Source organism: Crocodylus siamensis, chromosome 9, assembly GCF_052110815.1.
Source record: "Crocodylus siamensis isolate JL-2025a chromosome 9, ASM5211081v1, whole genome shotgun sequence".
In the NCBI taxonomy this organism is placed as follows: domain Eukaryota; kingdom Metazoa; phylum Chordata; order Crocodylia; family Crocodylidae; genus Crocodylus; species Crocodylus siamensis.
The window spans coordinates 39,390,000-39,416,416 of NC_143403.1; the positions used below are offsets into that span (position 1 = coordinate 39,390,000).

General features: G+C 49.5%; 1 protein-coding gene across 6 annotated transcripts in view; it reads left to right on the top strand.

Annotated features, from left to right (window-relative positions):
- Positions 1-26,417, top strand: part of MTSS2 (MTSS I-BAR domain containing 2) — a 104,404-nt gene that overhangs the window by 62,231 nt on the left and 15,756 nt on the right. For all 6 annotated transcript variants that reach the window (XM_090062502.1, XM_090062503.1, XM_090062504.1 and 3 more), the window contains exons 4-9: positions 11,833-11,917; positions 12,833-12,924; positions 13,465-13,539; positions 18,439-18,596; positions 24,549-24,656; positions 24,883-24,980. In XM_090062502.1, the coding sequence (XP_089918628.1) occupies positions 11,833-11,917; positions 12,833-12,924; positions 13,465-13,539; positions 18,439-18,596; positions 24,549-24,656; positions 24,883-24,980 (616 nt within the window). The remainder of the gene's footprint in view (positions 1-11,832; positions 11,918-12,832; positions 12,925-13,464; positions 13,540-18,438; positions 18,597-24,548; positions 24,657-24,882; positions 24,981-26,417) is intronic.

The following is a 26,417-nucleotide window of genomic DNA, read 5'->3' on the forward strand; positions in this document are numbered from 1 at the left end:
GACAGTGGGTGTGTGTTAAGGCACAGGGGGGTGAAAACTGCAGTCCAGCTAGGCCCCGCTGCAGCCATGAGGCCTGCCAGCTGTCAAGGAGATCGGTGCAGGGGAGTCTGGGTTCTGGGGTCCTGTGCCTCGAGCTGCTAACAGGCAAAACTCGTGACATGGTTGCTTGTGCAACTGACTGTGTCTGTCTTAGGGTGAAAACTGCAGGCCTGTTGTGGTCACAAAGCCTGCCAGCTTTCAAGGAGATAGGTGCAGGGGGGTTCTGGGGCCCTGCACCTCTGGCTGCTGACAGGCAAAACTCATGACATGGGTGGGTGATATTGTGTGTGTGTTAAGGTGCGCCCTCACTGGCACTGGGGCCTCTACACAACATGGTAGTGTGCCCCAATGAGGCCTCCTTCTCCCCTACAGCCTCATCTTAGACCACCACTTTACATGACAACAGGTAAGACAGTCTGGTGTCCTTTTAGTAGGGCAACTATAGAGTTAGAGAAATGTATTTTAGCAAGCTTTTGTGTTGAAAATCCTTTGTCAGGCTGAGGAAGCACCTGTAGTTGGTGTGTCTGCTGGTCCCGTATAGAAGGAATAGTAAAGAAGCCAGAGGCTGGCCTGGCACGCAATGCAGACAAGAAAGCCAGTCAATGAAAATGGAAATGGAGGCATCAGGGGGTGAGGGACAGGCTGGGGGAAGGGTGATATAGCAGCGCAGGTAAAAGTGCAGAGGTGCCTGGGGTGTCAGATGTCCGGCAGGTCGCCATGTGCCAGAACTCCACTGTCTATATTGAGTCCATGAGTTTCTGTACCTACTACCTAGGGGGCTGAAGAAGTGCAGTTCATAGGCCCAGCTCTGAAAAGTGGTTTAAAAATTCAAACAAGCACCTCACCTCATCACCAGAACTGAAGCCAACTTCCTACAGCTCAGAACACAAAACCTGCCAACTATCTCCAGTACCCCACAAACTGCACTCCAGTATCTATCAAAGACAAGAATACCCAACTACCTGTGGGGGCACATTCCTTACCAAAAAAACACTTTGCCTCCAGTCTCTCAGGCCTGATCCTGAGACGGAACAATTTACAAACCACTGTTCACAGCTGGGCCTATGATCTTCACTTCATCAGCCTCCTAGGTAGAGAAACTCATGGACTCAATAAAGTGGAATCCTGACACTACAACCTGCCAGACATCTGACTCCCCAGGTACCTCTGCAATTTTACCTGCGCTGCTACATCCCCCTTCCCCTCAACTCCCAGCCTGTCCCTCACCCTCTGATGCCTTTATTTCCATTTTCACTGACTGGCTTTCTTGCTTGCATTGCATGCCAGGCCAGCCTCTGGCTTCTTTACTATTCCTTCCATCCAGAACCAGCCGATACAACGGCAGATGCTTCCTCAGCCTGACAAAGGGTTTTTCAACCCAAAAGTTGGCATCTCTTGGGAACACTCCCCTGCCCCCCAGTCTGCAGCTGTCCCCCACTGCTCCAGGATGGCCTGCCTCTGCTTTGGGGGGACATGGGCTTTGAAGTGAGTGGGGGACTTCCCTTTGGGCACACTTGCACTGGTGCCAGGCTCAGCAGGAAGAAAGGCAAGAGTGTGCTGCCTCCTGAGATGCAGCAGCATCGCCGTGGTGGTGAAGTGTTTCACCTCCTTGTCCTGGCTGATCTGCCTTCGGCAGTGCTGCCAGATAGCAGACCTGGGATCATCTGCCACCTCAAAATGATCCTACACTACGCTACTCCCCCACTTCTGGGTTGAGGATGGGGATCCTACCTTATCCCCCTCCTCAGCAGACTGAGGCACAACAGCAGGAGGAGGTGACTCAGCTGACCCACTTGCCTGAGCCTCCACAACCTCAACCTCAACCTCAACCTCCTCCGAAGTGCTTTCCGGAGAAGGAGACCTGAGTCTAGGGGATCTTTGAAAGATGTTGAGCACAAACTCAGATTCAGATTCCTCCTTGCTCCCCAGAATTGCTTTAGCCAGGGGGCTCAGGTCCCTGGTTCCAGCTCCAGCTCCTCCTTTGGTAGCGGGAGGCTCACACTTGGATATGGAATTGGGGTGGAGGAGACAGTCATTCTGCTGCTGGTGCCTATTTCTGGAGTTAGGGGAGGTGATGCAGGTGCAGGGATGTCAGGTACTGCTCCCACCTCCTTGTTTCCACTGGCAGCAGAAGCCTCATGGCTGCTCAGGAAGAGGATGCATCTATGTTTGTGAGGGGGAGAACTTGTAGCTCTAATTCTCCCCCTACCCCCTGTAGCCCCTCTCCCTCCCCTGCCAGAAGACCTGGCACCTGCCTTTCCAGCACACTTCATATTAATCTTTCCTGTGCTGCAAAAGGTGTGTGTCTGACTCCTTCTGGGTTGTGTGATTTGTTTGCTTTGTGTTGTGTGTAGTGGACTACAGTTTGCTGATGATTATTGATTATGAATAACTGTATGGTTTGTGTTGTTCTTCTGTGATGTGTGACTGACTTCTCCTTCTAAGACTCTTGAGTTCTGTGTTGTATGTGTTAATCTCAATCTGAATCTCTATCTGACTTCTTGTGTGTTGTCTTTAGTCTGTATATAAACTAACTATAATAATATTAATAACTAATAACTATATATAATCTGAATCTCTTCTTCTTCTTCTATGAATATCTGACTTCTTCTATGATGTGTGTGAGTGTGTGTAATGTGCTTCCCTGCAGTGATGGATCACACTGCCAGGGAAAATACTGAGCTTTCTTTTTTAAAAGTAAAAGAGAACAAATATAAACTGAAAGAAATGAATTGGATAAGTAGAGTAGAGAGATTCTAAGCTAAGCTAAGCTATATCCTATCCAGTCCTTTCTAAGAACAAAAAGGAGCAGGCAACTGACTAGGAAGCCAAGCCAGTCCAGTACCGTTCTGACGCTGTTGCTCAGAACCAGCTCACGAAAGACACAGAAAACCTGCAGACAAAGGCTTTTGTGCTGTTTTTATGTCCCTCCCCCAGACACCGTGATTGGAAGAGGACTCGGGGAGAAATCACACTCACTGGCCAGCTAGAGATATCAGTCCTTCCCTCCCTGCTCCCCCTCCCCGCCCCCTGCTTCCCCTGCTTCTAAGTTTCTGTTTCCCCTCAAAGACTGCCTTCCAAATCACCAAATCTTTTCAGAATTGATTCGGAAGCTCCAAATCGATTCGGAAAGTTTAAAGCTTTGAGCGATTTGATTCGAAGATTCAGCCTCCAAATCAGGCCAAATCTTCTCCAAATTGAATTGCAAACTGAAGCTTTGCACAGCCCTAGTGGCCGGCTATCTTGAGCCAGGCCTGCTGCATACCACAAAATCACATCCAGGGGGAGTCCAAGGCTCTAGACTTGGCTGCCATCTTAAGGTCTGCAGTCAGGACTGCCCAGGTGGCTGCTCAGCCAAACTGGAAGCTAGTATTCTCCCATCTTCCCCTGCACAGTACATCACAGGAAGGTCCCAGTGGGGCACAGGGAAGATCCAGTAAAATGTAATAAAAGCATGAAGAGCTGATCCTGTAGGCACTGATGATCCTGTAGGCTTACGGGTACAAGTGACTTAGACATGCAAAGTCCCACTGAAAGCACATTACCCATGTTTGTCAGTATATGCAGGACCAAAGCTGAGTGTGGTTTTCTGAAAATGAGGTGGAGGAAATGGGCTGCTGGTGGAGGACAAAAAAGAGAAAATAGAGGGTGGAGTAAGCAGCTTTATTGTGTAGCCTTCACTTCTGATCTGCTACCACAAATTCTGCTCACCTCCCTGACCCCCGTGAGCCAGCCCCTCACAGCTTTCCACCCACCATATAAGGCAAAGAAAGGTTTTGCTTTCCGTGGTCACCCTAGAAATAAACCGTGGTTATTTTTAAACATAAAAAAACAGTTTCAAGCTATTCAGCTCAGCTAAAGGATTGCAGCTGCTCATACTCAGGCAGACAGCCATTCAGGACAGACCTTTTGGAGCTTATTTCCTTGCATATAGAATAATCTCTGTGACTGTACTTCACTTCCTGACAGCTCTTGTTCCACATGCTGCATTGCAAAGCCAGAGAGCATCTCCTGAGTCAGAGAAGACCTTCGGTAATTCTTATTAAGCTGGGCTCTGAGGAAGCCAGAGTAGCTGGGGGAAGTTGAGGAAAAATACAGCACAGGACAGTCTGCTGCCATCCAGACTTACAACCCAGCAGTGTTTTTTCTTGCTGGGGAGAGGGTGTCGGCTGCATTATTTCTTCAAATCTTCCACTTCAAAGGATCCTTGTCTGAACAGTGGTCATTTTTAGTCATTAGAATTTCTTGGGAGCACCACATCAGTCATCTCCAGTCATTTTTGTTATGACATTTATAGTGTTTGGTGTCTTTTTTCCCTTAAAGCCTCTGCTTCTGGTTTCATCTGATTAGGGGAGGCTCTCACCTTTCATTTAAAAGACAAATAGAAGCCAATTATATTTTAAAATCTCATAACTGCTAACCTGATCTAATAAATTGCGAGGCCTGATTTTTGAATGGGTACTGGACTGTTGAAGTCAAAGCACAATGTACTGGACAGAGGATCTGAGAGCAAATTAGCACTCTGTCATCTTCCCAAACTAGCCTGCTTCATTTTTCTGGTACAGCTGCGAGGTAGGGGAATAAGTCCCTTTACGTCTCTAGCTTCCTGCTGTTAAAATGGCCCACCTGGGCACATATTGGTGTGATCTGTGCACAATGTAGCAACATTTAAAATGTTTTCCAAGAGCAATTGTCCTGCTAAGTGTGGGTCCTGGGGGATGCTGGTTCCCGGCTCCTGGAAGGCATTGCTTGCACTCTCCTGTGTTTTAGCATGTGCACAATATAAACGCAGAGGCTAAGATCCATGCTGCCCTTCCAGCAGACCCAGCCCAGAGCAGGGGGAGTGAAACCAGGTTTAAGCCATTGTTATGTCTTTATTTGGGGCTGCTCTTTGTGGTTAGCAGCTTTTTGTGAGCTGCCTCTGAGCAGCTCTATAGCTTTGAATTACCCAGACTCTCCACAGCAGCATGTGCTATAGAGATGCCTGGCTCTGGCACCCACACATCGCTTTGAATCCCTATCCCTACTGGCTAAGGAGCTTTTATAGGCCTGTGCACCCTCCCCTCCACTCAGGCTCCTTCCCTGTTGCAACCTCTCTGGGTAAAGCAACCAACTGTTTTGAGTTTTACAGGATGCTCCTGAATTTCAGAGCATTTCTCAGGGACTCCATCGCTGAAATGGGACTTTTGGCCTGGATTTGGTATTCCCAGGCTCTATCACCACATTCACATGGCTATCACCACATTACACCCATGCTAATGTGCTCTGCCTCTTAGCAGTGCTGCACTAACCAGACTGGGGAGTGGTACAGACTTCTGTTTGGGCCGGAGGTAGGAGCTGACGTTGGACCTTCAGCATGCCAGGCATGAACCTCAACTACAGAAGAGATGGAACAACAGGGAAACTGGGGGAAATGATCCAGGAAAAGTGAGACAAGGGACTCTGAGAGATACTTCTCCCTCCTTTGGTGGGATGGAGTGAACTCTGGGATGGCTCAGCCCTGCCCAGAGTAGAGCAGGGAGAATTTGGGGCCTCGTCCCACCTGGTGTGAACTGGGGGGGACTCTGCTCTAGGCCCCTTTCAAGTGATGTGAACTGAGAGAGTTTGGGGATAGTTCTCCCCTAGTCTGACGTGGGACAGAGGGGATTCTGGGATAGCTCCCTTCCTTATGTCCTTGCACAGAGAGGATAGTGTAGGCAAGAGGGAGCTGTGGGGGTTAATGTGAGGGAAGCTCAGTTATGAGCAGCTGGGAGAGGAAATGCTCTTGGTCAGCTCAGGGAGGTGGGGAGGGGAGAGCCAGCGGAAATGAATTCTTTCTCTAAATGGCTTTGGAGCTGAGGCGGCCGCCTGTCTCGATGAGCTCACAAGGAAATGAGTTAACCCAGCCTTCCCCCTCGGTGCAGCTGCCCAGCAGGTGCTGCTGGGGCCAGGGCCTGCAGGGACAGGGGTGACCAGCTGACCACCTTAGCAAAAGAGAAGGGGCAGAGCAACCCTTAGGGAGAGGGGTGTCCCCTTAGGTTCTCAGGGCAGAAATGGGTCTCATCCAGTGGCGGGGAGGAGAGGGGAGGGCAGGAGCCAACAGATGTGGAAGGTGAGGAAATTACACTTTGCTTTCTACAGGGGGTCTAATGGGGTAAAGTTGCCTCCTTGGGCCCCTGTGCAGTTGTGACTGTTGACCTCATGAGGGAGATGTAGAGACTGAGGCACTGTGCAGCAAGATGTCAAAGACAGGTAGAGAACCCAGGACGACTCCCTCTATTTCCTGTGCTCCCTTCCTGCTACTCTTCTGCCTTCTCCCTGCCTTTCACTCCCATTCCCTATCCCTGCCCCCTCCTTCTTGCACTCCCTGCAGCCCTCTCTTTCCCAGAAATGGACCCGACGTCTGCCACCCTGGCATCCTGCATCTACTCCCCGTCTGCTGGGATGAGGCTTCTATTTGTATTTTTAAAGCAAACAGACAAGCCCTTGTGGTGACTGTGGCCAGTTCCCTGAGCCAAACCAGCGGCCCTCAAGGCCCAGCAGAGTCAATCAGAGCTCCTGTCTCCCTGTCCTTCCCCCCTTCTCCAGCAGCCCTGAACTCCAAACAGACCCTTGCCAATATGGGCGAATCGTGCTACCGCCAGCATGGGGCCCATCACTTACCAACAGTGAACTCTTCAAAATGCTGACACAATAGGAAATGGCCAACAGCAGCAGCTGGAACTTCCTTCACCAGTTGAGGAAATTTATGACCAGAGAGATCCTCCAGTCAGACCTAGCTAATGGGACCCTGCTGTGTCCACATCCCAGAGCCCCCCTCTGGGGAGGTGGGAAAAGAGCATTTGCTCAATTTCTGCCATATGATTCATGGCTCAAATTCATAACCTGAGGTTGCTCCCTGGATGGTCTCTGTCTCTCCAGTGGCTTCCCCCTGAAGGATGCTAAGCTGCTCATGCTGCCCTGTTGGTGTTGCCTAACTCTTGGTGGGATTAACCACTGCTAGCCAGCAATTTTTTAGCAGGCCTGTCCATGTATTCCTTGGGTAAAGTTCTGCTCAACAACATGCTAACCCAGGGGCAATGTGTAGGGGGTGCACATGGGTGCACATGCACCCCCTACACATGGCAGTGCACCCCTTGCAAAAAGGTGCCTCCAACACTTTTGGCAGCTCCTGCAGGCGGTTGCCACTTGGCATCCTGTGCCAGCATCCCTGATTGCCTCTAGCCACTGCTGACACTGCCAGCGGCTCCTATCAGCGCTCGCCACTTCCCCACCCCCCACTGCCAACAGCAGTGGCGGCATCTGCAGGAGCTCTACACCACCGGGCTCCTGCCGCCACAGCTGTGCCCCCCCAGCCCCTGGGGGCATGTGCCATTCATGTGCTAACCCAAGGGCATCTATTAATGTGCTTCTAAAATGGCACCTTCCCCCCTTGTAGAAACAAGGCCATAGCAGGTGTGGACCATGTCCTAGTGGAGAGGCCATTTGTAGACAACTCTCCTTCCATTTGTTATCCTGCATACCAATCCTTTGACCCACTTCTCATCCCAAACTGTGGGTTGCTAAAGAAAAGTGATCTTTCTCATTGGTATGGGTCTGTTTCATAATCCCCTGTGATCTTGTGGGAACCCTAGCAATTATGTACCTGGAAAAGGAGCTTTAGGGGAGCACTTAATGCATGCAGAGTTGAAAATAAGGAGAAGTTGGCAGGCACTAGACAATATTCTGCGAAGCTCGGGGAGTTGCTGTCATAAACAGTTTGATAAACTACAGATGGTAAGAGGGGCTCTATGTTTGACCTGGAGGAGATGGACAGGAAAAATAAATAGTATTTTTTCCATAACTACTGTGCTCCCATTGAGAGGAGTTACCGATATTAAATCAAGTACTGAATGCAGCTGTTTCTGGGGTGGAACATGACAGCCATTTAACAGAAAGCACTGCACAACAATTTTGTGAGGTAGGCTGTGTCTGCACTAGGTTCATGTCAGGCAAAATATAATTATCCCAGCTCTAGTGTGGCCAGCACAGCTGGATAGACACCAATCCCTTAAAAACAGCACAGAGGGATCTATAGTGAATGTATACGATTACAGTGTTACACATCCTCAGATAGCTCCATCTGTTCTGTGGGGACAACGATTGTAAAAGTCCCAGCTTCACCTAGGGATTTACCAAATTCCCTTTGGGCAGCACTGAGGTATTCCCCAAAGATTCATCTAAGCACTAGCCACACCTAGTGCTTCATCCCTCCAGAGGTAGAACAACAGCCCATGTTACACTGCAGAACACCCATGCCTTGTTTTTCAAAGTCCCCTTTGGGGACATAGTAAGTTGTGATAGACTTTTTCACACCTATCCTGCATTTAAATCCAAACATTCACTGGTGACTTCAGCAGGGACCCAACAGTAACCATGGCCTTGCTTGTGCTGATTGGGCTGGTGGGGTCTTCAGGAACAGAAGTTTGCATGTGGTAACCCACTACCCATTTGGGTTACAGGTCTTTGTATCCAGTTCACAGAGGACATGAGGGACCCAGGCCTAGCTAGGAAGTATTATCTTTTTCCTCTTACCAACTCCTCTTCCTGGCTCTGAGGGTTCCCAGTGTGTGAACCCAGGATGATAGTCATCTCGCATGCATGCGCACACACACAGCCATTGCCCAAAGGTGGCAATGAGGAGACATATTGTTCCTCCCCCCACCACCCCTCCATAAGACCCAGTGGAGAATCTGAGCAAGCTTTGCCTGCTTTTAAGAGGCTACTAGGAAATACCAAAAGACAGGAGGCATTTCCCCTACACCCACCCCACCTGTTTGGACGGTGAGCCTGTCAGGGCAAGGAATCTGCCTTATGATGTGTGCATGGTGCCTGGCACAATGAGGCCCCAGCTGCTGTCATAATGCAAATGAATAACATACCCCGTCTGGAAGCAGGAGTGATCCTGTCCTGGTATCTGAGTCACAGGGAACATATGGGGCCTATTAGTACTGCAGCCAAGAGGCGCTCTCTTTCAGTCCAAGTGGTAGATGCCTGTTGTGGGAGAGGAAGCATCAGGACTCTCCCCAGACATGTGAGGGATTTGCATTTGCTGTCTGCAGCTCAGAGCTCCAGAGTAACAGAACCAGCCTTGAGCCATGAGTTATGAGTAAAGGGATAAGCCAGAGAAATCCCACCCACGCCCAAATTGTCTCTTCCAGGGATCTAAACAGCTTGTGAGTTTTGTGTCCAGGAGGTTACCTCCCCCTGTATTCTCTTTGTCTGAGTTTTTCCTAGTCCTTTGCTAGATCCATACATTGCATCTCATTGTCAAACCTCATGTTGCAGCTTGACAAGATGTCCCCTGTCCTTCAAAACACACACACACATACAGCTCTCCCTGCCTGCAGAAATGTGACAGCTGAATCACTGGTCCCAAGCAGCTGATGGGCAAAAAGCACTTCCAAGACAGAAGGGTTATACTGATTAGCCTTTGCACCCAAATGGCCTTGATGCATGTTAGCTTGTTGTTCCAGGTGCACTCCCTGGGGAAAGGTAGGCAGCTCTGGGAATGGGGAGTTAGAGGAGAGCGTGTTAGGCTGGCAGGATTATTATTCAGCGTGATGAGCAGACACAGCACCTTACGAACAGGCCCACAGCTTGAACAGCTTGTAGTATAGGGCAGGAGCAGGGAAAGGGCTGTTGAAAAAGCACAAGCTGCGTGTTTTGTTAGGGACACACTTTGTTGGAGGGTTGAAGATTATAATATGCTACCAAGATGTGGTATATGGCAGAGGAGTTGGGCTGATGCTGTCTTCTGCTAGGTGGAATGAGAATTCTTCAGCTGACGCTACAGTGGTCCAGTGAAGGGAGCTGCAGGAGCGTAAGGATCTGTATCTGTTCCTTGCTTCAGCTATGTGGTCTGAGTTGGTACAGCTCAGTGCTGACAGTGAAGTCCTGGGGCCTAGGCTTGTAGGCCAGAATGATGGACAGAAGGAGCAGAGTCCTTGAAGAGCTGAAGGGTGCATGAGGTTGCAAGCTGGCACTAATTGGAAGAAGGGTTTAAAAGGGTGAAAACAGAACTATGTATGATGCAAAGGAGCAGGAGGAGGGAGGGTGTGAGGGAAGATGCTGATGGGATGAGACCCCTGAGGGCCAGGCTGACACAGTGAAGGGGAAAAAGGAGAAATATAGCACAGGGCAAATTCTCATCCTGAGTGGGACAGGAAGATGGGCTGTGCCCTACTTTGCTTCCAGTTCCCCTTTGAAGCTGAATTTTGGAACAAGATTGAGCTCAGGGGCAGTGCGTGGCTATGGATGGAGTCTGAAGTTTGTGGGCAGCTGGCATAAATGTGCTTCCCAGATCCTGTTGTCTTAGCCCCTAAGCAACACATTCACAAGGTCTCAAAAGTTTGAGTCAGACCCCAGCAGTGCCCCCTTCTGGGTATAACAGCATCAGCCCACTGGCCTAAACTGAGACCCACCCTCCTAGTACTCAGCTCTCCCACCCATGTCCATGGCCAGAAGGTTATGCCCCTTGACCTCAGGATCCCTTCCATCCTTAAGCCTGAGCTGGGACCTCTCCCTACAGGACCCCTGCCCCCCACCCCATTTGATCAACTCTCAGCTGCTGGGGTGGGATAGAAAGAAACCTTGGATCAGGTTGCTCTGGGAGGACATTCTCTGAGCTCTCTCCCAAGCAAGAGATCTGTGGCATGGCCCAGGGGGGATTAGGCAGTCTTCCTCTCCCCATCAGTCTCTGCCAATCAGCCTGTGTGGCATAATGGTCTTCCCCTCACTCCTTTTCTCATGGTCTCTCTCTGCCTGGAATTGGGGATGCTGACCAAGGATCAGCCCACCTCTAGCTATTCTTGGCTTCAGGCTGTCCTCTGGTGGCCAGTGGTGAGCAGTACTCCCTGGTGAAGAAAAGCTGGGAAAAAGCAGCCTGAAGCATAATAGCAGTTCAGACTTGGCTAGTAAAGTAGACTGTCTGGGTTAAATCTATCCTTGGGGTAAAACCATCTGTCTCTGTGACACCAGTGACCTTGGTGGGGTTGCCGTAGGGATGCATTTAGCTCTCAACTCTCCAGGGGTTTTGAGAGCTCTGGGGGATTCTTAGTTCCCTCACAGTCAGTGATTTGGCTTCAGGTATGATCAGCCGTGTTTGACTAAATGAGAAGGTTTATACTGACCAGCTTATAACAGACAGAAGTGAATGCTCAGCAGATGGGATGCCCCTCTAGCCTGCTGAGCCCTCTGCTCCCTGGGCCCTCAATGTTATAGTAACCGCTGCTGCAGATCTCAGGATCATTTCCAGTTGAGGATACCAGGAAAACAGGCTGGATTTTGGATTCAGGGGGCTTGACAACAGGCTTGATCCATAGCTTCAGTCCTTACAAACCCCACAAGGCCTACATCTCCCTGCTGCATTGTTATTTACTTTACACACGATACTATACATAGATGCAGCAAAGCAGGGGGTGCACCCAGCATGTTCTCACTTGGGCACAGAAATAGTCATCTCTTCCATGTCAACTGCTCAAAGAAATCCAGCTCTGGGTGTTTAATGCTCCACAGCATGATTCCCAGCTGATTCTGACATACTTGGCTTTGAATGTGTCTTGCTTGGTGCAACCTCAGGGAAATCCTGTATTGGATTAGTGGATCCCAACAGGAATGGATTGTGGTCATAGCACTTTGCCTTTAGTACATAGTTTTTGCTTTGCACAGATGGGGAGGGGCTAGTGCCCAGGTAAAGGGGCTGGCATTCCAGTTCAGTGAAGAGGCTCTCAGTGTGTGGCACTTTGCCGTAACAAGGATTTTGTCTCCCTCCAGGGGCCACAAGGGACATTGGCTCTGCACTGACCCGCATGTGCATGCGACACCGCAGCATCGAGGCCAAACTGAGGCAATTCACCAAGTAAGTGCAATGGGCCCAAGGGATACAAGTCTGCCAGCCTCAGCCATGCCTTCCCCAAGATGAAGGAGGTGACATTAAGTTTCTTCACATTGTGATGGGCATCCAGAGAGCTGGGGATTGGGGTCCTCCCTGGGGCTCTGACCCAGCAACATGAAGAGCACTCAATGAAGTCCTTGTTCAGCAGGCAGAGTGTTCCATGCATTTGAAGTGCAAAGCAGTGACTCGGTGCCTAAAAATAGAAATAGGAGCCAAGTGCTAGGCCTTAGGGTTTGAAAATCTTGGCCTTAATGTCTCAGAGAAACAGATGGAGGCTGTTCGCCTTCTGTCAGATGGTCCCAGACACATGCAATGGGATGAGCCCTCCCTGTGCCTACACAGCAAAATAGAGCTTCCAACAGGCGGCGTCCATCCGTCTGCTGCCAGGGTGAAATTCCACCCTGAGCTGCACAATCAGGCTAGCAAGAACTTAGCAAGTGTACAGGATCCCATTGCAAAACCAGCTGTAGGCCAACTGCTGCGATTATGTACAATATCATGCCAATCTCCTCTGTCCTTCCATTTCCAACCCTTAGATTTCTCTGGTCTCCCCTTAGAGGCTTTAGGCACAACATCTGAGACCCTCTCTGTCTGTGGCAGTCCAGAACACTCCTCTGGATGTGTTAGCTTTGCCTCTCACTTGTCATGCAAGGAGCTGTTCCCAACAGTTCCCAGTCGGTGCTCTGGAACTGTTGTATCCACCCACGCCTGCTGGGATTCTGGCACTGTGAGCTCTTTTCCAACAGTGCTTCAAGTGTCCGGCTGGGATGCCGGTGCTTGCCCTTGTCCGTTTCTGGTGCCTGCTCCTGCCTCTGCCCCCTTTCCCTGTATGTGGGGGTCTCTGTAACCCCTGCTCTCTTTGTGTCTCCCTTGTTCCAGTGCCCTGATGGAGAGTCTTATTAACCCTCTGCAGGACAGGATCGAAGACTGGAAGAAAACTGCCAACCAGCTGGACAAGGACCATGCAAAAGGTACAAACCAGGAGAGGGATGGGTGTGCTGTCCCCTGAGGCTGGGGGACCTGCTGACTTGTGGGATGTTATATGCAGTCAAAAAGGGATGCTATATCCAGGGAAGGGGAGGAGGAGTAGGGGCATGGTATCCCCAGGAGTGGGGACAGCGTCAAGGGGAAGAGTCTGGGTGGAGCTGTATCCAGGGGAGGGGAGATGCTGTTTCTTGGGGCTAGTGGTGCCAATTTCTCAGGGAGCAGATGAAGATTAGGAGGGGAAGGTCATGAGCACATGAGCAGCATGAAGGAAATGTCTTGAGTCCTGGGCATAGGGAGTTTTCAGTCTCTCTGAAAAGGATGAGCGAGTGCTTACCATACCCAGTGGGAGGGGTGGTGGGGGATATGCCATAGTAGCATTGAGGCCTTGTGGCTGGGGAGAGCACAGCAAGGAGGAAGGGTGGAGGAGAGACAATCTAGACCCTGTGATATGGGGCAGGAGGGGTGCAACATAGCATAGGGGAGTGGCGATGTGGCATCTTTCATGATTCATCCTGTGCCCCCAGAATATAAGCGTGCCCGCCACGAGATAAAGAAGAAATCCTCTGACACGCTCAAGCTGCAGAAGAAAGCCCGCAAAGGTAAGAGCCTTGCCAGGCCCTGGCTGTGCTCTTAGGGGGAAGGGGATCTGTCCCCCTTGAGCTTGGGTCAGGGCTGGTGTCACACCCTGGGAACTCCTCAGCCCTGCAAAGAATGGTGGTGGGGGGTTCATTACGCTTTTGAGATGGGGCATTAACTGATGGCTCCTTAATGAAAAAGAGTCTGGGCCACAGCGTGGCCCCTCAGCCCAGAGGCAGCCCAGCGATCCATTGAGGGTAGGGGCTTAGCGTTGGCTTAAAGAATTCTTCAGCTTGGCCACAATACTGCTGATGCCTGACCCCTCCCCACACCCCCCAGGCCCCTTCCCGTCTAGGGATTTTATGGTGTACACTGCTAAGCAGGTAGCTGCTTTATCCCAGAGCTGGCTGGATCAGTAGTGGTGGGCATGCTAACTTCTGTTATAGCTCACAGGTTCAGCTAGGCAAGAGCAAGGCTATGCTATTGTTACTAGCCTTCCTGAAGGCAGAGGGTCAGCAGATAGTCTAGTTCTTCACCTCTGAGCACTGATGGTGAATCACATCTTTTTAGGGGGTGCAGTGGGTGAGTAAGCTTGCTGCATTCATGGTGCCTGACAGCTGTGACCTTAGAGTCCCTCTGTCCTTTGGGTCCAGTTAGAAGAATTCTGCTACTGATGATATACATATCTCATGTAGCAGTCTCCAGGAAACAGGAAACTTTGTTCTCAGATTGAATCTCCTCAACTTTGACCCTCCCCTGAACCTGTAGTGGAGGATTATGACTGGCACCATCAGTCCTGGGAGTGGGGATTGAGGTAGTGTTGACAGGCACGGATGTGAGAAGCCCATGCCATGGTAGCCCCAGCTGGGTGTTAACAGGGGCCTGCAGGGAGGATGTTATCAGGTGAGCAGTACCCAATTCAGTGCTGGGTCCCAAAGCTGCTGGCGGGTTATGTGCATGGGTCTGGCACAATGGGGTGCTAATCCCCAGCTGAGACTTGTGACCAAAACAGCAATAATTGGATAAAGAAGTGCCCATAAAATTCCCTCTTCAAGCAGAAAGAGCCCAGTCCACTTCTTGCAAGTAATCCCTCCTCCTGACTGCTACCAGGCAAGAGGGTAAAGAGCACAGAGGTAGCACTATTACTGCTGTTGATAAGCTGTAGAACCCAGCACAGGAAGAGCAAGCAGTTAGATCTGTGATCAAATGCCCCACAGGCAGGAGAGTGGCCTGTCATTCACAGGGCTCACTGTGATGTCCACGCCCAGGCTGGGAGCAGCACGGAGATGGAATTAGAGTCTGCGGGGAGGAGGGGCTGATTTGCCAGCTGGGCCTGGTGGGGTGGGTGGGGCAGAGGCCCCCAATCTTAATGTGATGACTCTCTGTACATCAGCCTATCTTTCACACATTCTCTTTTCTCTCTCTTTCTCTCTGTCTCCCTCTCTCTTCTCTTTCCTCCCTTCCACATCCTTCCTGTAGAGCTACTTGGTAAGTCAAGCGTCAACCCAGCTTCCTCCAGCCCTCTCCCTGCAAACCCTCCACTCTCACCCCTTCACTAGTATCTGTGCTGTATTTATCTGTGTTCCCCTCTTCAGCAGAGCTTGAAATGAAACAAGCCTCTAAGACTTACAGTGTTCTAGACAGTTGCTGCCTTGTATCAGGCTGGCTAGGATGGCCTGCTTTTGCCCACCTGGCTGAGCCACAACACAGGCATTGTGGGGGCGGCTATCATGGAAACCCAAGGCAAACCACCTTTGCTGTACTGGGGCCTAGAGGCAGGGGTCACTCCAGAAAGGCAGAAGCAGCTGCTTCACAATGTGCCCATCCACTCTTGTCTCTCCTAGATGGGTTCTTTGTCCCCTCTATAGTGCCATAGTGCCATGGTCATCACAGGTGGGCAGGTTTTGGGACCTGAGGCTGGGGGATGTTGGGAAGACTGCTTCTAACCCTCTCTTCCCCCACCCCACAGGGGAGCAGGAAAGGAATGCCCCATCCATACGCAGGGGAGAGGCAGCCTTCTGCGATATGGAGGTCATGTCCCACCCCCAGCAATTGGAGCCACTGTGTTTGATAGTATATTGTCTGCAGGCCCTTCCCTCTCTAAAATGAGTCCATTATCAAGACAGACATCCCTAGTGCATTCGAGACCCAGAAGACATGGGCACCCCATGGAGTGTCAAACCCCAGCCCCCACAAGTCCAGCGACCTGGGTTTCATTTCAAGCCCTGCCTTCCTCTCCATTCTCTCTCTCCCCTCATGTTCCTGCAGGGTTAACATGTTTTAAGCTACATGGTGAATGCTGAGATCCCTTCACTGAGGAAGCCCCACTCTGTCTTAGCAAGTGGCACATTTCCTGCCCCACTGATGATAGGGAAGCCATTTTAAAATGGGGTCAGGAGCTTAAAGGACAGCTCCCTTTTCCCTGCAGTTCTGTCTTCATCTTCAGCAGCTGCTATTCGTCAAAAAGGTTTCCAGGGCTCTTTGCCCCACTTCACCCTCCCTGGGTATTTGATGTCAAAGGACTAAGTGTTTCCCTTAGGAACAAATAAGAAACAGCCTTTCAGACACCACCTGGCCTCAATGTGTTTGCCCCAGCAGGATTGTGGAGTGTGGTTCCAGGCCCTCTCAACTGAAAAAGCAGGCCATCTCTGTGGGTCAGAAACACCCCACACAACCCTCTGCACGAGGCTGCTGTTAAGAGGCTCCCCATTTCAAACTGCCCAGACCAGAACCGTGTGCCCATGACTAGGAAGCAGGTGCTAGCCCATGACAACCCTCCTCCCCACTCTGAATCTGGAGCCCACCCTTTGGAGCAGGCATGTTTAGGTTCTGGGAGTTTGGTGTGGTCCAGTTTAGAGGACACATGGGACATTCAGCCTGGGATCTATGCCTGGATTCTGAACTATCACAAACTTGTTTTCTGTCACTCCTATAAGCCTGGTATTTTCATCGTGTCTGCCCACTGAGCAGAGCTGATGGGCCCCTGTTGCTGTGAGATCTCAGCATTCACCTGCTGTCTTGTCAGGTATCTCTCTCTAGCCAAGCCACCTGGCCGCCCTCTTGATTGTTTCATCCTAGGAATCCATCATGTCACCGTCTTTCTCCTCCCTTTCCCCCACATCCTTGTCACCCACCAAGCCTCTCGGTTGTCTGGCTTTGCCTTCTCTTGCATGTGGAGTTGTGGTGGTGGGAGGTTTGTTGGAATTCACTGGAGCTTGTGTCTTTATGGCCTAGGCAGAGGTGCCCAAAGCAGTGCCATCAGCCCTCTCTTATTGAACACTAATGATGGGCAGCCATGTGGAATGCAGAACCCTGGATCCAGGGCTCAGCCTAGGTTTCTTGGAACAACTTGAGCATTGTATAATGGGATTTGTAATCCTCATGGGATGCCCTTCCATACTGAACATGTCAGCAGTGGCCATTTGCTCTGTTTCATTAAGGCTACCATGTGGCCCCTCAGCTGGGCAGACTTTGTGGAAACCTCTGACCTAAAGGCGCTTGCTTCTTGGCCTCTGCTTTGCTTTCTGTGTCTGTACATGTGTGTGTAATGTTCCTGCCTTCAGGTAACACCTTTGAATTTCTGCTCCCATTGCATGTGTCACACTTTAGCTCCCTCTGATAAACTGACTCACTCAAACCCTCTGAGCTGTACACACCCTGCCAGCTTATGCCCTTATCCAGCTACAAGAGGCAGTAGTAACCTCTTGAACCAAATTCATCCTAAGTGTAACTCCATGGGCCTCAGTGGAGCTTCCCCAGGGATGAATTTAAATGCGTGTTTATAAATATTGGGGCAAAGTAGGGTGGGGGAGGGGCAGGTGGGTTTTGGGTCTGGGAAGGGCAGCTACAACCAGGTGAGTATGAAACTTCCATAGACTTGGGAGGAGCAGAGAGAAGATCTGTTCCTTTCGGCTCATGTCTTGACCTTGCCCACTCTAAAGAGCTAGCATGTCTCATGGAGGTTGACACTGGCTTGGGTGCAATACCCAACTGGGCCAACCAGGGCTCTGTCCATCTTGAACCAAAATCACTCAGGTGGATGGGCAGGAGTGGAAGACTCCAAAGGTACAGCCTGAAATGATACTTTCCTGCAGTCCTTTCCCACAGCTGTTGCTGCTGTGAAAACCAAAGTAGAAAGGAGTCAGTGAAGAGGTACATGGAGGCTGGAGGTCTTAGAACCCTGTTGCACAAAGAGAGGCATTGTTTGCCCCCATCTGCTGGGCTCCTTCATAGCCCTGTAGGTCTGAACAAGCTATCATCCCAAATACAGCTCCACTGAGGCCTGTTTTATATGTCATGCTGGCGGGGTGGCTCATGATGAGCTAACCTACCACCATATGGTCTCCATGTCCTGCCTCCTGGGACCCTGGGGTGGGGAGGGGAGAGGGGGAATCCTGAACAAAAGCCAGCCTTTGGCTTTTATTCCACAACAACTCCCCCATTGAAATAATGTTAGATTCAGAGTCTTGTAGCCTTTTCCCACACAGGGCCCTCAGTTTGGGTCTTCAGCATGCTGGGACCTATGATGGAAGAATGAATGGGGTTTGCCTGAAAGGGCTTTCCTCAGCAGGAAGTGGTTATTCCAGAGTTCATAGGGTATGTGGCCTACCCCCTTATTCCAAAGTTCATAGGGTATGTGGCCTACCCCCTTCTACTTCTTTCTGTTTATAAATACAGTAGCCATGATGCTAGTAAGACTCATTGTCTGAGGCTGCTAATATAAAATGTTGTGGTGTTTGGCCAAGGGCTGATACCCCCATGTCCTCATTCATTGTCCTGTAGTTGGTGGCATGTAGACAGCAGTGAAAACAAGCAGGCTTTATTAACGGAAACTCACTTGAAGGCTTCAGGTTCTATAGAAGAAGCCTCTGGGATTAGGAATGAAAAGGGACAATATCGCCTTATCCTTATCTCCCTTGCAGGGAAGGGGGACCTGCAGCCCCAGCTGGACAATGCCCTTCAAGATGTCAATGACATGTACCTCCTTCTGGAAGAGACTGAGAAACAGGCTGTGCGCAAGGCCCTCATTGAAGAGCGGGGTCGCTTCTGCACCTTCATCACCTTCCTGCAGCCAGTCGTGGTAAGTTCCTCCCAGCCCTGGGCCCAATAATAGGGAAAAGGCTATTACAGCTCAGCCTAATTTGATAGCTAACCTGGTCAGAAGTCAGCTGTACCTTGCTTTGGAAATCTCCCAGCAACTTTCTCTCCCTGCCTACTGAACTACCTTCCCACAGCTAGCCATCTCAGTGGGCAAGTACTGCCTCCTTCTCTCACCAGAAACACCCAAAGAGAAGGACTTCTCTGTGTTAGCATCATCACTGCAGTCAGTACCTCATTGTCTTTAATAACTTTACTCTCACACACTCCAGGGAGGCATTCCAGTGCTGTTACACGCCTGTCCTTACACAGAAGGGCCCACACAGGTGAAGGTCCAGATTTTAATGGTATGTCAGGGTTGTTCAATTCACCATTACAAGGCCTAAGTGGCAAAGAGCCCTTGGGAGCCTGTCAAAGACCAGGACCCTGAAAGCTTCCCTGGTCATGTTGTAGCAAGCAATCACATGACATTTTTCAGGAAGCAGAGACTGCAGAGGGCAAACAAGGCTTGTTGCTCAGCAGCGATCTTGCGACGACTATGGAAGCACTACAGATGGGCCCTTAGGTATCCAGGACTCCAGTCTCACTGAAAATCAGTCAAGTGCTGAAATCACTTTAGAAAATGAGTCCTAGCTATCTAAGACACTTAGGCCTTGCAGTGTTGTGTAGGATTATTATTCAATACCTTTAAAAAACAGAGTCTTAATGCCTTGCCTAGCATCAGACAGGGAGCCTGTGGTAGGTGAAGGAATTGAATCCTGGTTTCCTAAGATTTAGGCCAGTGCCCCAAACGCTGGGCTGGCCTTCCTCTTGGGGTCAGGTGGAGAAAGAGGTAGGACCACACATTCTCACCTGCATGAGCTGAGTCTTAAAAAACTCCAAGGATGGAGCTTCCACCACCTCTCTAGGTAACCTGCTCCAGTGTTTTACTACTCTCCTAGTAAGAAACTTTTTCCTGATATCTAACCTAGACTTCCCTTGCTGCATCCTGAGACCATTGATCCTTGTTCTGTCATCTGCCACGATTGAGAACAGCCTATCTCCATCCTCTTTCAAACCCCACTTCAGGTAGTTGAAGGCTGCTATTAAATCCCACCTCAGTCTTCTCTTCTCCAGACTAAATAAGCCCGATTCCCTCAGCCTGTCCTCAAAAGTCATGTACCCCAGCCCCCTAATCATTTTTGTTGCTTTGTGTTGGACTCTCTCCAATGTGTCCACAACCTTTCTGTAGTGCTCAGCCCAAAACTGGACACAGAAGGTGAGCAGCCAACTGCAGCATCAAAACAGGTTAGGGACTGTTAAGAAAACTGGATGTGTATAAGTCCATGGCACTGGACAGGATGCACCCAAGGGTGCTGAGGGAGTTGGCTGATATGATTGCAGAGCCACTGGCCATCACTGAAAACTCATGGCGATCGGGAGAGGTCCCGGGCAATTGGAAAAGGGCAGATATAGTGCCCATATTTAAGAAAGGGAAAAAAGAGGGTCCAGAGAACTACAGATCCGTCAGCCTCACTTCAGTTGCCAGAAAAATCATGGAGCAGATCCTTAAGGAATCCATTGTAACTGTGCTGTCATTAAAAGATGGTGCAGTAACACCCTGTTCTGCGCCATATGCACTGCTCATAGTTATTTTTAGGCACATGATCAGCATAGTGACATGCTTTAACAGGGGAGCATATTGCTATGGTGACATAGCTATGGCATCATGGTTTGTGACCACCAATGCTATGTCACTGTACCGCTTTGCTACAGCAACATAGCATCATGTGTAGACGAACCCAGTGATTAAGTCCACTGCACAGTAAAGCATCTTGTGTAGACACAACCAGTAGGTTTAAAGCTAACCAAAGAAAGTTCTTTTTCATGCAGCATGTAGTTACAGTGTCGAACTCCTTGCCACCAGGTGTTGTGGAAGCTGACAGTTCAGCCAGTTTAAAAAAAAAGATTGGCTGCATTCTTGAAGGAAAGGAGCACCAGTAGCTATTGAGCACAGGAGTTAGGGATACAGCCTCTGGACAGTAAATGCTGGAGCTGGCAAGTGAGAGAGGCACAGTGGAAAAAACCTGGTCAGACCCAGTTCACTTGCCCTTTCAGCATCCATTCTATGCTACTCTGTGACACAGGGTGATGGGCAAGATGGATCTATGGTCTGACCCAGTAAACGACAGTTCTTATGTTCTAGATCTCATTGGTGCTGCCTTCTAATGATTGTTTTAAAGAAAAAAAAGAGTTTTCTGCCCAGCCTGGAGCTAGCTGAGACCTGTCCCTGATCCGGAAAGTTCCTGGCCAGCCCAGGGCTGCGCAGGGAAGTCTTCATGTGAAGCCTGGACCTGGCTGGGAACTGTCCAAAGCAGGACTGTCCCCAGCCACCTCCAGGCTGCAGGTACAGACTTCACTGCACAGTCCAGGGCTTTCCAGGAACTGTCTCGGTCAGGGGCAGATCCCAGCCCTGCAGATTTTTCCCAGCCCTGTGCCCCAATAGGGCAGTCAAGGTCCAGGGCTTGGAAAGAGTTGCAGGAGAGGGGCAGGTCCCAGCCCCCTGCCCCGATCCATTGGTGGAGCAGCTAGCAGCAAACCTCCAGATGGAGGGGAATCCCCTCCCAGCCATGGGCTCACTGTTTACTGCTAGCTGCCCCACCAGCAGATCATAGATTCACAGAGCTACCAGATAGACTTTCACAAGAGGGGAACTGATGGACTATGGAAACAAGCAAAGAAAGCAATTAAGTAGAGTTGAGCAATCAGTTTAGTGTGTGGATAAATGAAAAAAAGAAAGACCTAGGTAGGCGGGAAAGATGGCATGAAAGAAGAGAAGAATCAGTCTGGGAAAAGGAAAAAAGAGAAGGGAGCTAGTAGGTGAGCAGAGGTCAAGAAAGAAGAAGGATTAGGGGATACAAAAGACAGTATCTGCAGACAAGAAAGGAAAAATCAAACTCTGAGAAAAGACAGGTTTAGGTTATAGTGACTTTCTTGTAAGGATAGATAGACCAGTCTAAAGGAAGGCTGGGAGAATGAGAAGGATGTGGAAAGATACAAATTGTGGAATTACAGGTGATGGGAGAAGCAAGAGTTGAGTAATTGCTCTTCACATAGGACCAAATGATATGAGCCAATACTTGTTAACAAGGATCAGGAATGACTCTTCTAGACTGGGGGAGTTGCTAAAAGAGGTAGAAGCTCAAGTGATATTCAGTGAGATAGAACAAGATAATGAAAATTAATGAATGGCCCAAGGACTGGTGCAGTTGGAAAGGCTTTGGGATGTTTGATTATTAGGAGGCATTAATGGATGGAAGGCTTTTTTCCAGGGCCGGGCTCTACTTCAGTAAGTAAGAAATAGTCTTCTAAGATGACAGTGGCCCAACTGATAAGAAAACAATTAGGAGCTCAGGGGAGAAGGCTGGGAAGAACCCTCAAAATCTCCACCCTGGGAAAATGCAAAATGAGGCAATAGGGAAATTGGATAAATGAGGAAGAGGCCATGGAGAGAAGCATACCAAGAAAGGGGAGAGAAATGAAAGGCAGACAGGTATTTCAGGCATACATATTTAAACTAGGAAGTTAGGTGAGGTTAAGAGGAAACAACAGTAAAGTTTGTACATCAGTGAAAGGAGTCTGGGCACTAAAATGGAGGAACTGGAACTCCTGGTGTGGGACATGAAACCAGACATTATCAGAGAAACAGAAACATGGCGAAATAGTAGCCTATAGGAAGTTAAAGGAGCTTGTTTTGTCTAGCTCAGCCAAATCAAGGTTGAGAATGGATATGATTACTTTTTCGCAATATGTTCATGGGGTGGCTACTGGGGAAGGAGATGAGTTATTTAAGTTGAAGAACATCATCAGCATGAGATCAAATGACTATAAATTGGTTGAGGACAAACTTAGACTCAACACAAGATGATTTCTAATGGTTTGAGGAGTCAAGAGAGTTAACCCTGTCTGACCCCTCCCCACAACAGCACCCTGTTTTGCCAGCGCATAGACCCTGCATGAAGTGCTGCCACCAACCAGGCTCTTCCAACCTCTCCCATCCCCACTGCTGCAGACAGAGCTGCTGCAAGGAAGGTGCTGGATGCAGGGGGTGGGAGGCAGGGATTTGAGACACTACTGTGTTTCCCTCTAGAATGCTTTACAGGCTTGTGGGTTTGGTTTGGATTCTCTTCCTTCCTCCGAAGAACTGGACACTGATTACAGCCAGAGGTGGGAGTGGGGACTGGGGCAGTCTTGTTCTTTCACTTATATTTAGAAACCTCCCAGGTATCTGGCTAGAGAGTTGTGCTTCTCTCCAGGATCAAATGAAAAGTCAGAATTAGGGTCAGGAAAAAACTTTTCCCCCAGACCAGATTGGGAAGCACTAGGGGAGTTTTGCCTTTCTGTCCTGTGTGAGGCATGATTTTTGGGGATCTTCTGAGAATAAACTTAGCAACTGCTTCTCTGCCACAGCAGTGGCAGGGCATTGACAGTGCTTAGGTCCCCTGCCTGAACACACAGTAGGTGTTTTCTCTTTGTGCAGTGCTTTGTGATTGTCAGGTGAGAAGGGCTGGAGCGGATGATTTGAGGGACTCTGGATAAATGGTTGTCTGCAAAGGCAGGGACTGAACCAAATGGCTTGAGAGGCCTTTCCCTGTCCCATATTCCTATTTCTGAGTCAGCACTGCCAACACTATATCAGAATTAGTAGGAGAGTCACTGTCTTTCACCCAAACAGTTATGCTGAGATTCTGGCTGTCCTACCTCTAGCTCTGTCCATGGCCTGCTCTGTGAGCTGGGGGGAGGTGCCCTGGTCAGTGCTTCAGTCAGTTCCCCCGTCTGTGGAATAGGGACAGTGAGCTTTACTCACCTTTCCAAAGCCTGCTGATTCTTGAGATGTAATTGCTGTGGCCAATAAAGATCTTGGGGCCCTTTTCACAACGCCAGGGGTTCTTACCCTTGTGATCTGGCCAGATTCCAGTGTAGATTACTCTCTGCCATCTGAAATTCTCCTGGGGCTGTGTCCAAGGATGGAAATGTTCTTGTCTTGCTAACACCATTGTAATGGCTGCAGTTATCATTCCCCTCCCTTCCCAGCTGCAAGCATTCCCATGGTGGGGGACACAAGTCTGTCCCCTAATATATTTAAACTGCAGTGACATTTCACAGATGGTCATATACCATTTATTGCAGTGGCTGACACTGGACTGATTTTATTTTAACATTTAAGTGGTTGGAATATGCAGTACATTCTCCCCATGTGGTTACTGGGTTGCTTATATTCTTGATTGGTTGAAATCCTTTTGCAAGGCTCTCTAGCCATAACTCAGGGAGGATAGTGTTAACAGGGTTGACTTGAACTCCTTCTCTGGTGTGGACCCTTCTTATGGAGAAGATTGCTGAATGCAACTACAGTGTGTGTGTAGAGTTGGGTTCAGTCTCTTCTAGCCAGGGAGCTGGGGACATGGCTGGGAATCTGCAGGGGCACAGGCATGAGTGTCCTTGCTCCTCCCCACCAGGGCACTGGTATCCTTTTTACTCAGTGGCTGTTGTAATGGCTAAGCTTCAGTTACATTCGCACGGCCAGATCCCTTGCTAGTGTAAATCAGTGTAGCTTTGCTGACCATTGGCTTTAAAGGAGTTAGGTCAATTTCCACCATCTGATGACTTAGACTCTCCATTCTCCTACAACCCCCACTCCCTGCCTTAATTTTTGTCAAGAAAGATTTCACAAGAGCCTCTGTACAGCTCTTGTGCCATCATTACAGGAAAAGGGTTTCAGAGCACTCTGCCTTTGAGGTTAGCTAGCCAACTGGTGCTCTAGTGCTGCCACGGTGGGAAGACATCTCCCCCACTGCTGGTTTGGAGCATGCAGAGCAGGGTGTGGGGGAGATCAGCGTTGCAGTTGGGATACCAAGTGCTGATGCTTCCTCTTTCTTCTGCCTCCCTTGTTACTCAGAATGGAGAAATCACCATGCTGGGAGAGATCACTCATCTGCAGGGCATCATTGATGACCTGGTGGTGCTGACAGCAGAGCCACACAAACTGCCTCCAGCCAGTGAGCAGGTGAGAGGCTGTGCAGGGAGAAGGAGAGGAGGGGGATAAGGGGAAATGGATGGATCAGGGGCCAGGGAGGAGGGGAAGGCTTGCAGAAGGACTGGCACTATTTCCAGTGGCGAACAGCAGGCACTGAGGGCACTTGCCCTGATGCTAGTGGCAGATTTCACTGGAGGGGAACGAAAACACTTAATAAACCAGCAAGTAACCCAGCCCTGCCGCCTTCTTCCTGCAGGTGATCAAAGATCTGAAAGGCTCTGACTACAGCTGGTCCTACCAGACTCCACCATCCTCTCCCAGCAGTTCTGGCTCTCGCAAGTCAAGTATGTGCAGGTATGTACGATGTGGCTGGTAGGAAGTTTAGCACAATGGACAAGCCAGACTTCAGCTGGGACATAGCAGGGCCAGTTCTCAGCAAGCATGCTGAGAATGTGGGCAAAGGGGGCCCTGCTTTTAGTGAGAGGTTTTATATTCTGGTTCTCAAGGTTGCAGCTAAAGAGACATTCATTGCTACTTGTCTAGAAGGGCTGGGCACAGCGTGCAGGGTGCTGGCTGTGGAGAGCTGGCTGCTAATCTTAGCACCGGTCCTGAGTGACCTTAGGCAAATCACTGAATTTCTCTGTGCCTCAGTTAACTCCTCTGGTGAATGAGGCTCATGATGCTTTGAGCTGCATGGTTGGCAAGTGCTAAATGACTGTAAACCTCAAAGTATATGAATTCTCAGCTGGGACATCATCAGCGTAGAAGAACTGGCTTCCATTTAGCTCTCCATGCACAGGGAGAAAAAGGCATGTTTCTAAATGTGCCTAAGAATATAGATGTGGAGCAGATGCTAATTAATCATTAGAGCATTGTGCTGAAGATTACCAACAGATCCATATCAATGGCATGGGATTTAATCCTCTATGAGATACCATGCTTTTTATAATCAGTACTTTTCATATCCATCCCATTTAGGGTCACTCCAAAGGCGATGCATTGCAAAAATCTTAAGAGCCTCAGAGAGGGTTTTCTGAAATGCTGTGGGATCAAATAGTATAGTTAAAACCTCCCTATATCCCTTCTGGTCCTTGCTCCTCTGTCTTGTGAAGTGTGTGATTACCCTATATCCACCAACACCCCTGGAAAGTATGTAGGCTCAGAGACAGGATAAGTGCCCCTGTGAAAAGCCCTACAGCAATGATTTGCAACCTTGCTTGTATGCTGTCTACACTGGGGTTGGATGGGACCTCATGGGGTGTCATGTGCCGTGATGTGTGCAAACATGATTCACGGGGGATACCCATGGATTTCAGTTAGAAATCCATAGTGTTAGAAACATTCTGACTCATTGTGGTCTTTCTGATTTCCTTGGCAATAGAAGAACTGCTCTTCTATTTTTCCACAGCCAAAAAACAAGAGACAACTAAGAGCTGTGATTTTCCGAGAGTGTCTGAAGTCTAACAAAGAGGGTCGTAAATTTTAAAAGTGTGAAAATCACTGCCCTAGAGTCTGCACCGCACTCCCGCCTTCTCACATGTATGGAATTTGCCTTGCAAATCTCCTTTTGCCACCCAACTGTGCTCCAGAATCTCAGCTGTCTTTAGAATATAGTTTCTCATCCTCATGGTTGCAAAGAACAACCTGAAAGCATGAGTGGAGTGTTTGTAAATAGTCTGAAACAATAGCTCAGAGTGATGGGGGATGGCCTCCTTCATCCTGCCTGGGTATTAACCTGGATGTTGAAGATGAGTGTCTGCAACACAGTAAAACCTGGAAATGTGGAACCAG